General features: G+C 36.9%; 1 protein-coding gene across 1 annotated transcript; it reads right to left on the minus strand.

Moving 5' to 3' along the window:
• Positions 1–9,750: 9,750 nt before the first annotated feature.
• Positions 9,751–10,321, minus strand: LOC131617446 (senescence associated gene 20-like). The gene has a single exon (XM_058888733.1). It carries the CDS (start codon positions 10,286–10,288, stop codon positions 9,827–9,829), a length of 462 nt encoding a protein of 153 aa, XP_058744716.1. The 5' UTR covers positions 10,289–10,321; the 3' UTR covers positions 9,751–9,826.
• Between the last annotated feature and the right edge of the window lie 1,177 nt (positions 10,322–11,498).

The following is an 11,498-nucleotide window of genomic DNA, read 5'->3' on the forward strand; positions in this document are numbered from 1 at the left end:
ATAGCACTTAGGCTTGGGAAATTTTGTGGCTTGGAGTTAGGATTGGAAAATAGAATTAGGCTTGGAGAAAGGTTTTGGAGCCAAAAATGAAATCCAATGGTCTTGATGCAATCACATGAGGGCTCATGATAAAATGATGTAGGAAATCCAATGTGAGAACTAAGTCATGCTTCCCATGCTTGCAAATGATGTCAACACTTTCAAAAGCTGAAATTTGCCTTCATTTTTCCAAATTCGCACTGGTGCAATCGATTTGCATCTTATTCAAATCTATTTACATTGCTGAAAAAGGCAAAATCTGGGGCAAAAACAGTTATGTAAATCGATTTGCACCTTATGCAAATCGATTTGCACTGATGGCAGAAGCAAATCTGGTGCAGAAACAGTTGTGTAAATCGATTTACACCTTATGCAAATCGATTTGCACAGTGAAAATGTTGAAAAAATGCTCCTTTGATGGGTATTTTGACTTGGTACCTACAAAACACAAACATACAAGAGCACAAGGCAATATTTTTGGTATTTTGGTTAGTAAAGGAATATATACAAACTAAAACATGGGTGCTCGATGATTCCTTTGCAGATGAATTGAGCACAGCATTGCAATTAGAGGTCTAGGTTAAAACTTCTTGATTGATGATTGGTATGCAAATGATGTGTGATCTTAGGGTCAAAAATTGGGGTATGACAGATACATGTTGTGCAACCTTCCCATGTATGTGTCGGTGCGTCCCATCAGCCATAATATATGCAAGGTATAAGAAATAAATTTGAATTAGCCACAATAAAGTTATAAAAACAAAAGAAATAAAAACAAATTTTAACTCCGTAGATGTACATGTGGAAAGCTTTCGTAGATACAACTACGGATGCACCAAACATTCATAACAACTGGATTTGCTCCGGAGCTGCATCTACGGAACATCCCTAACGTTTACTTCTTCCGTAGATCCATCTACGGGATGTTCTGCAACTTCTAAACAGTGGCGTCTGTAATGTTGAAAACCTTGCAAAACCAATTTTTGAGCCCTTGATCGTCTGTTTTACACAACAAACAATACCTACATTGTCTCTAAAATATGCTTCTAACACTATCTAATGATTTCTACACCTAAAAGTGTATTCTGACTCTATTACGGGAAATACTCGAAAATAACTAAAAAATTCAAAAACTTACCGATTAAATTGAACTTTAAATGAGTTGGAGTGTGTTGATCGTTAATGTTGATGTTTCCTGTCGAACTCGAGAGAGAAAAAACAACTTTGATGGAAGAAAAGGTTGAGAGAGTTTGGAATTGAAAAGTTTTGAGAATGAGAGAGGAGAAAAGCCTGACACGGCACGAATTTAACATCAAATGGTTTTGGAGGTACATAACATGAATGTTTACGTAGATGCACCTGCAAAGCAAACCAACGTTAAGTAAAAATAGTATGTCCGGATATACATCTATGTAAACTAGGGGAGGTATTTTTGAAAACACACGTGGTGCCTAAGAACCCCAAGGAGTGGGATAAGAGATTCTCTTAATAAATTGGTTGAAGTTGTTATATGTATTTAATAAAATTAATAAATTAATATATATATATATATATATATATATATATATATATATATATATATATATATATATATATATGTATATATATATATATATATATATATATATATATATATATATGTAAGGAGTGGTTGAATACTAAGGTACTGTCATTTTACACCTATATCAATTTATTTTAATGAATAATTTTTCATGTTCATCTTCATATCTATTTTGTAAATTTTTACCCTATTTATTATAGATAATTTTACAAATATCCATTTAAAATGAGTCTAATTGTCATCCCTAAATTCATTTTTTGTTCTAAAAAATTTGGATTTGAAATTCACTATTGTTCACAAATTGTTTTTTTTTTAATTTATGCCTGTAATCAGGTTAACTGAATTATATTTGCAGTGTGCGTATGTTTGATAAGTATTAAAATTTAGATTTGTTTTAGTTATTGAAAATATTTTAAAAAATGTGTATTGGAAATATTTTAAGTCCTACATTAATTAGAGATAAAATATTAAAAAAATTTATAAAGAATAACACTCATCAATTTACAAATCAATTTTGTAAGAATTAGTTAGACTAAATTATAATATTAGTCACTCTTTGGAGTTCCTTTGTATTAAAGTTTTTTGTCCTAAGACCTTTTGTACTCTACTGTTTTTATTGAAATGTAATTTTTTTTTTTTGTAAGCAAGATATATTATATGGAACAAAAGTTCACAAAGTCAAGATTACAAAAAAGAGGAGCAAGATTCAAAGGAAAATTACCCACCAATTGGAACCTAAGATAAGTAAAACAATGGGTTTTTGTCAAACTCATAGAAATTACAATTGGTACGGGGAATATTCCCGATAAACAACCATCTCCAAACAAGAGTCTTGCAACTCCAAACAACATCCCTAGAACTCCACACCCAATTCTTAAAAATTACCCCATTCCTACCAAGCCAAATACTCCACACAATTGCCAACCACACAACACCTACCTTACCCTTGTTAACTTTCTTCAATTTACAAAAAGATCTCCAAATCCAATAACTCTCCTTAAAATCCGGCTTTTTATAATCAACCAAGCCTATCCAATTAGCCATTTCTTTCCACACATCATCCGAATTATGGCACTCAAAGAAAAGATGGACGGGAGATTCAAAACCATCATCACATAAAGAACATAGAGGATTAGAAGAAGATGGAAAAATACCTCTATTCATAAGCAAGACTTTTGTAGGAATCCTATGCTTGAAACAACGCCATCCAAATGCTTTGACTTTTAACGGAATATCGCCCTTCCAAACATAAGGAGTCACAAAATCAAAACAATTAGGCGGCCCAAAAGACAAATTAGAATTTTCCATGATACTATAAAGAGAGGAAACGGAAAAAGAGCCTTCTTCCGACGGATCCCACACAACACGGTCCTTCCCACCAATCGCGACCGGATTACAAGAATTCAACAAAGCTCTCATCTTGACCTCCTCATTCCCCAAAACCGAAGGTATAAAGGGAATTCCCAAATCATTCCACACCCACACCTCCCCTATCCAAGCTCCCATACAAGCTACCGAAACATCCTGTAAAAGAGAAATATCAAATAAAAGCGGAAATAAATCCTTTAAAATACCTTCCTTCATCCATTTAGAATGCCAAAAAGAAATAGAGAAACCATCACCGATCCGGAAAGAAATATTATCCACAAAAACACCAACGGGCATTCTCTTCTCTAAAGATAAAATATCCGACCACCACACCGAATTCGTGCCATTACTCTCAACCTTACCTCCTTCAATAGCCATCCTAAGATTAATATCACCGTAGCGAGCCTTTAACATCCTATACCAAATAGAATTAGAATCCTCCAAAATACGCCATTTCCACTTTGAAAGGAGAGCCAAATTGAATTCTTCGAGTCTCTTAATACCAAGACCCCCCTTATCCTTATTAAGACAAACATCCTTCCAACCCACCCAATGAACTTTTTTCCTCTCCTCCACCCCTCCCCAAAGGAAATTGCTTTGGATAGAATTAATCTCCCTAATTACCTTTTTCGGTGCCAAATAAAAGGAGAAAGTAAATATAGGTAAACTACCTAACACCGAGTTCAAAAGAGTTAACCTTCCACCGAAACTAAGGTACCTACCTTTCCACGAACTTAACCGCCTCTTAATGTTTTCTACCAACGGGCTCCAAAACTTAATCCTTCTAGGATTAGAACCAACCCGAATACCTAAGAAAGAAAACTCCTTATCTTCCCTCTTGCAAGAAAGAAAAGAAGTAGCCACATCCATAAAACGAGAATTAATATTTACTCCAATGAGCTTGCTCTTATTGAAATTAATCCCGAGACCCGACACCATCTCGAAACCTCTTAAGACCGCTTTAATAGCCCATAAATGCTTCCAACTACCGTCGCCAACCAAAATAGTGTCATCCGCAAATTGAAGTATGTCAACAAAACATCCCCCTTTTACGTTAACACCAACAAAGTCCCCGTTTAGCACCGCTTTATCCACCAAAAGTTTTAGCCCCTCCGCCACTAAAACAAAAAGAAAGGGTGATAAAGGGTCTCCTTGTCTAAGCCCCCTTTCAACCTTGAACTCATTAGTAGGGCTACCATTAACGAGAACGGACATATTGCTAGAGAAAATCAACACTTCCATCCACCTAATCCATAGCTCCCCAAACCCCATCCTTTTCAACATAAATCTAAGGAAATTCCAACTAACCTTGTCATAGGCCTTCTCAAAATCCACTTTAAAGAGAAGACAATCTTTGCCTTCCTTCGAAGAAAAATCCAACAATTCATTAGCTACAAGAACCCCATCAAGCAATTGCTTACCCGGAACGAAGGCACTTTGACACGGAGAAACTATAGAATGCAACACCTTTTTAATCCTACCGGCCAAGACTTTAGAAATAATTTTGTAAATACATCCAACCAAGCAAATAGGTCTAAAATCATCCAATCCCAAAGGATTGGAAGATTTCGGAATAAGAGATAGAAAAGATGAAGTGATAGACTTTGAAAGAGCTCCACCCAAATAAAGGGCCCTAAAACAATTCATAAAGTCCTTCTTAAGAAAATACCAACACTTCTTCACAAAAAGAAGAGAAAAACCATCCGGGCCCGGACTTTTCGATCCATCACAACTCCAAACCGCTTCCTTAACTTCCTCCTCCGAAAAAGGTAGCTCAAGAGAAGCACTATCTACCATAGATAATACCTTAATCGGGACATTAGCTAGCTCCGGTCTTCTAAAATTATCCTCACGAAACTTACTATCAAAGTGACGTCTCACTTCTTCTTTAACCTCCTCCACACCATCAATAATACCTCTAGGTGTGGAAATAAAACTAATATGCTTCCTCCTCCTCCTTTCTTTCATGACACAATGAAAATATCTACTATTTGCATCACCATCATTAAGCCACTTCAACCTAGACTTTTGAATAAGCATATTCTCTTTAATTCGAAGATTCAACCATATTCTACTATTAGCATTTCTTCTTACCTCTTGAATATCATCATCCATCACGTCGCAATCATCCGCCTTATTCAACTCTCTAACCCCTTCCTCCACTTCTAAATCAAACTTACCAAACACCGTTGTATTCCACCATCTAAGCTTGTCCTTAATGATACGAAGTTTTTCTTTTAGGACAAAGTCACCTCTCCCTCTAACATTAATCGCCTTCCATTCAACCTCCACAAAATGCAAGAACTCCTTGTTACTAAACCATTCATTATTAAATTTAAATGGTTTAGGGCCCCAATCTTCCTTATCCACAACCAACCACATCGGGCAATGATCCGACACATCCCTTTGACCAATTAGTTGACCCACTATTTTCCAAGAAGAGATAAGATTACTTTCTATAAGAAAACGGTCCAACCTACTTTTTGTTTTTCCATCCCCGCTAAACCAACTAAACTTTTTCCCTTTGCAAGGGACATCAACCAAACCACACCTATCAATAAAGTTTGAGAACTCCCCCCATTCCGTTCTTTGCGAATGCAAAGAGCGACCCACTCTTTCACTACTTTTTTTTATAGCATTAAAATCACCTCCAATTAACCAATCTCCATCATTAAATTTAATTTTCAACTTCACCAAATCCTCCCATAGAATGCGCTTTGAAGACAAAGAACAAGCCGCATAAATAATAACAAGATACAAGAATTTATTCTTCCAACTAACCTTAATGCCCAAAAAGCCTTTGCCTCGGAAACTAAAAACAACCGAGACGGAACTAGCCTTCCAAAGGGTAAGAATACCTCCCGACCGACCCTCGGCATTCGAAAAAGAAAAATCAACGTCCGAGTTTCCCCAAAAATTCCTAGCCACCACCTCCGATAAAGAACTCAATTTAGTCTCTTGAATAAAAAAGACATCCGCTTTACCTTTTTGAATAATACTACTAATACGTTTCCTTTTAATCCAACTACCTCCCCCCCTTATGTTCATGGTACCAATAATCATTGTAAATGAGTGTATTTCGCCTTCCCTCCTAAACATCCTATCGCTTCACACACTTTGTACTCCTCTATGCTATCTTGAGACTCCCCTTTCTCCGAAAACTGAACCACGCCTAAGTTAGAAATAGCTTTCATCAATTTCTCCCCCGAAGCATGTCCAAAATTGCTAAGGATCCGTTGATTACATCGAACGATGTCAGAATCAGCAGCCCCATTATCAAAACAACCTAGCAAACTGCCTGCAGGAACGGAATTAACATGACTGTTCACTTCAGGGACTCCCGCAGCTGGGACAGCAGCCCGACGCCTCTGTTTTTCACGAGCAGCCGGTGACACAGTGGCTGAGACATTCGCTTTACGAACCACCTTTTTCATCACCTTCCCCTTCGCGACTTTAGAACTCCCAGCCTTAGATTTAAGAAAGAAAGATAAAGTCCTGTTACTCCTCGAAACAACCGGTAACCGCACATTAACACCCTGTCCAACCTCTTTACTTCCTTCTGAAGCCTCTTCACCGCCGTCCTGACCCACCTTCTTGACACCAGCAGCTTCCGGAGCCTCTTCACCACCATCCTGACCCAACTTCTCAACACCAGTAGCCTCTACACGCTCCAAACTAACATCCCTGCAAAAAACCCCTGAAACAGACTCCGGCACACGCTCCTCGCATCCAGAAAGGGCCGGGACAGAAGCTGCTACACAACTGCTCGAAACAACACGGTCTATAGGAACGGACGGGGAAGCTACAACATTCTCCACAGCTTTATCGAATATACCCTTGCCACGAACATCCTCTCCTTCACCTGCTAAGGAAAACATCCCTGCCCCATTCAGATTACTACTTTCCACCACTGCTTTCCCTTTGAGTTTGCAGCTGTCCATCGTAACAGGATAGAGCACTACATCACCCTCCTTGAGCTCTAGATTCTCACCACTTAGGACATCGCAATTTTCAACACTAGCAGACGATGAAAACGAAGCCTCACCTACTGAATTATCAGAAAAATCATTAGGCCAATCCTCCTCCGAATTAGAAGACGCCTCGTACTTGGAAGAGTTGTTGGTTTTGGGTCCATACTGGAAAGCACCGAAGATGTCTTCCCTAACAACAAGAGAGTATTCAATTTCATCAATAACAACTCGAAACGTGTCCGGGACAACACATGAAGTAGAAACTTTCACCATAATCCTCGCCGCATCCAAAAAACCGCCTTTCGATGTGTGTTCGTCAATACACACGAAAGAGCCAAAGGTTTCCACCAAACCTACAAAGAACTCCGAATCCCAGGCATGAGCTGGAATACCATACACCCGGATCCAAAGCACCCTACTATTATCAACCACCGATTCCTCCCATCTTTTTATCTCTACAAACCACGACCTCCACCAAGTTTCTCCCTCCCCTATAAGATCTTCAATGTATCCCTCCTCAACTTCTTCCAACAAGCACAGGTCACCTCCCATGGGAGTTACCTTGACAGCAAAAAGTCCTTCCATCTCAAAATGCGTCTGTATGTTGTACGCCGAACCCGGTACTAAAACAGTCCCGACATACGCTTTTCTAAACCTCGCTTTAACATCAACCTTGGACTTAAAATTGAAAAGAGGAACAGGCACCTCCACTGGCTCTAGCACCTTGCCCCTGTCCGCTCCAACCACCTCTGCAAAACTACGTCCGTCCCTCCGAGGATCAATCCTGTCCACTCTACCATTGCCTTGCCTGCCCGCAGCGACCCTGGCCGTAGAAACCGGATTCCTAGCACCACCAGGCACCGATACATTCCTCCCATAACGCGGCAAATTAGCATGAATCTTTTTGCCCGCTATAATAACATTATCCAACCTCACAGCTAGCATTCTCTCGTCCTCCACCTCAATGAATTTTGCAAATCCAAATCTTTTCCCAAAATGATTCCTCCTTGCCGCGATTGCAACCTCGACCACCTTTCCAATACAACCGAACAAGTTGAACAAATCTTTGGCCTTTGAGAATTCCGGGAACTCAGACAGATAAACCGAAGTCACCGCACCACCCTGCAACCCCACCAAATTGAAATTCCTCCCACCAAAAGGGAACGTATCCCATTTAGGTTTCCAACTGTGAAAGGGTTTCCTGTTCCTAACCTCAGACCACCCCTCACCCCTCCTAACACCACCAGAATTCCGCATAGAGGAAACCAACAACGGACCCAAAACCTCAAGAACGAAAAAACCCCAATCACCTCCAGAAACGCACCAAAGAGACAGCCAGCAGAGCGAAGAGGAAAAAGCAGAAGGAAGAAGAAAACCCGCGGTGAGCGAAGAAGAAAAGGCAGAAAAAGTAAAACCTCAAAGAACCCTAAAAAGGTCTCAAACCACTCCCCCTCAATAAGGTCCCTAAGCCCTAAAGCCAGGAGTTTAAACCAAAATTGAAGAAGAGGAGAAAACCCTTTTAGCAGCCTCTCTAAGGTCCACCGGAAAAGAAGCACGCTCCGGCCAAAAGGCTACCGGGCGGCGGCCGAGAAAAATCGCTCACAGGTGTTTCAAAGTTCGCTCACAGGTATTTCAAAGTATATATGCTTGAAATGTAATTAAGGGTGTTGTTCAGGTATTTCAAAGTATATATGCTTGAAATGTAATTAAGGGTGTTGTTTTGGTGATGCTATTTGCTTTATAAAAAAAAATTGCTTAGTTAAATAATTTTGTAAATCAATAAGGTGATGTAATTCTTTTCTTGAGAAGTCAGTGGTTTTATTATCACTTCCAACAATGCTTATCAAATTATAATCAATTATTCAAACAAAATGAAAAATCGTAGGCAATGAAGAATCCCCTTACATAGTAATCTCGAACCCTTCATTAAAAGTGGCCGGTAGTGGTTCCTCTACATGATATTGGATTCGGATTTTACATATCTTTTCGTAATGAGTTGAAGTATGCTTGAACTCCCTATAATATGATTTTGCTATAAAAGAATTAATTTTTTCCACATATTTTAATTTGGAGAATCAGTAATCACATGGTATCCCTCTTAATCATGGTAATCAAAATTGAATTGGACCGACCGAATCAATAAGTTAAACTGAGAATCGGAATTTTAATCAATTTATTTGGACTTAAAAATCGACATGTAGAAGAACCGAAATTCAAATTAAAAAACTGACGGTTTTGGCAATTTATAAGATCAGACCGAATTTTATTTTTGATTTATTAAACTATAATAAAAAATGTAATTTTGAATAAAAAAATGTTTTATTTAATTTTTTTTCTTCAATCACTATAGTAAACATTACAATAAAAGTTATTTTCATTTTTTTTGTTATTTTCTATTTATTTTATGAATAAAAATGAATTTTATATAATAACACGTAATATATAAATATAATAAAATATAATCCAGTATATAAAAAGAGGGGATGAGAGAATATGTCTTGAACAAATAATTAATAAAGTCATTAAATTATTATTTATTATTATTATTATTAAAATGAAAATTTTTAATCTATCTATCTAAACTATTAAAAATATAAAAGACCGTAAAAAACTAAAATACTATTACATGTCAATTACTATAAAATTATAAATATACTCTCCTTCTGTCTCATATCATGCTTATATTTGCCAAACAAAATGTGGGAATAAAGATGGGAAAAAATGTCAATATCGTTAATGTTTCATACGTTAATAAAAACAAAAAGATAAATACCTAATTCATTAAAATAAAATAAGATAAAAGAGTGGAAGCAATTTTTCCTTATATAAATATAATAACAAGACTTATTTTGATTTAAAAAATAAAAATAAAAACCTTTTCTAGTAGCTAGATTGTAAGAATGAGTCCAGGAACAGAAGCATCACAAAGCTTACTCTTCCAAATACATCTACAGCTTGAACCAACAACAACATCTTCTGGATAGAAACCAAGTTTAGTAACAGTTACCGAAGTGTTAACATACTCTCTAACTTCAGTAATTATTCCCTCACTAATAGACCATGCATGAACCCACCACATCATGCTTTTTTCATCATACCCTTCAGCAACAATCACTGATCCAAAACATAGTATGAGATTAGGAACTAGAGATTTTTGAGATGATGAAGATGGTGATGAGCCTGTGAGGAAAGAGACTAAGTAGTGACGATGGCATGGAGGACCATGGAACCACCATTCTAAATCTGAGGCAAGAAGATGTTGCATTGCTTTTGTGTCTTTGGAAACTAAGGCTTTGTATAAGTCAGTTACTAGTTTCTTGTTGTGTTCATCTTTCTCTATTATAGGCATATCTTTGAGATGAATTGATGTATATGGTGAGAATGAGAATGGAAATGAATGGTGAGAGTGGGAGTGAGAGTGTTCTTATATATTAATGGTTGGAGGTGACATGAGATGAGTGAAAACGACAGATGAATTAAAATATGTAATTAACTGATTAATTGGTTCAATATTTTATCATTTTTTCAATTAGTCTAAATAGACATAAATTACATTTTTTAAGGCAAAAAAGTAAAATGTTGAGTTTTAAATGTATTCCACCATTTTGTTTTTGTACATTCTTACACCATTTCAAACACTTATACTTGGTATGGTAATGTTTACATGTATGAATGATTGGTTCACTACTTAATAAAACAATGTTGAAATAGCAAAATTTATAGATGAAAAAGAATTTTGCCAATGTGTTCACTACTAAAGAGATATTTTTAATATTATAATCTATAATCACTGTAAGAAAAAAAAATGTCCTTGAAAACCGCCGTCTTTTCTAGGTTACAACGGTTGTCAAAGCATTTTTAACAATTGCCTTTTTAATTTTTAAAGAAATTATAAAAGTTGCAATGCTTGGGACCCTAACTTGCGACAGTTGATTCATTTGTCGTTCCCCAAATTTATACAATGTGGTCAACCGATCTTTATAAATGTCCCGACGGTTGGGATTCCAACCGCCCTTGTACTGAAGTTGTAACGGTTGCGTAACCGCTGTCCACCTAGTTTTCCACAAGTGCGCTAATTATTTGGCAAAATAAGGAAGACGAAACACAAAGTCTGAAAATGCTTCTCTGCTTCTGAGCTACGGCATTTTTCCTCATTCGATTTGCATCGTTCGATTGGGAAGTTATGGCATCACATTCAATTTGGAAGCTGCTTAGTTTCTTTTAGTTCAACATTTGATTCATGTGTAAGGACATTTTTATAGAATGTTGCTTCTATTTTTTGAATGAAATCCTAATTTAACAATTTTACTTCTTTCTATTTGTTTTTCATCTGTTGTTGCTTCGCTACTCCTTATTTACATTCTTCAACTTTGTTTGTGAATCGCAAGTCAGCTCTCTACAAATGCTTGTGTGTCTATGAGGTATTATTTCATCCTTAACTTTGAGTCAGAATCAAACATCAAAATTAGATATACAAAAACAAAAGGTTTGGATAACAAATCTAAGGGGTTGTTTGGTTTTAGAGATTCTGTCATATGTAACTAATCTTGCTCTTGTGC

Source organism: Vicia villosa, linkage group LG7 (genome assembly GCF_029867415.1).
Source record: "Vicia villosa cultivar HV-30 ecotype Madison, WI linkage group LG7, Vvil1.0, whole genome shotgun sequence".
NCBI lineage: Eukaryota > Viridiplantae > Streptophyta > Magnoliopsida > Fabales > Fabaceae > Vicia > Vicia villosa.

Coding starts and splice junctions, on each gene's coding strand:
- LOC131617446 (XM_058888733.1), bottom strand. CDS start 10,288: ATGCCTATAATAGAGAAAGATGAACACAACAAGAAACTAGTAACTGAC.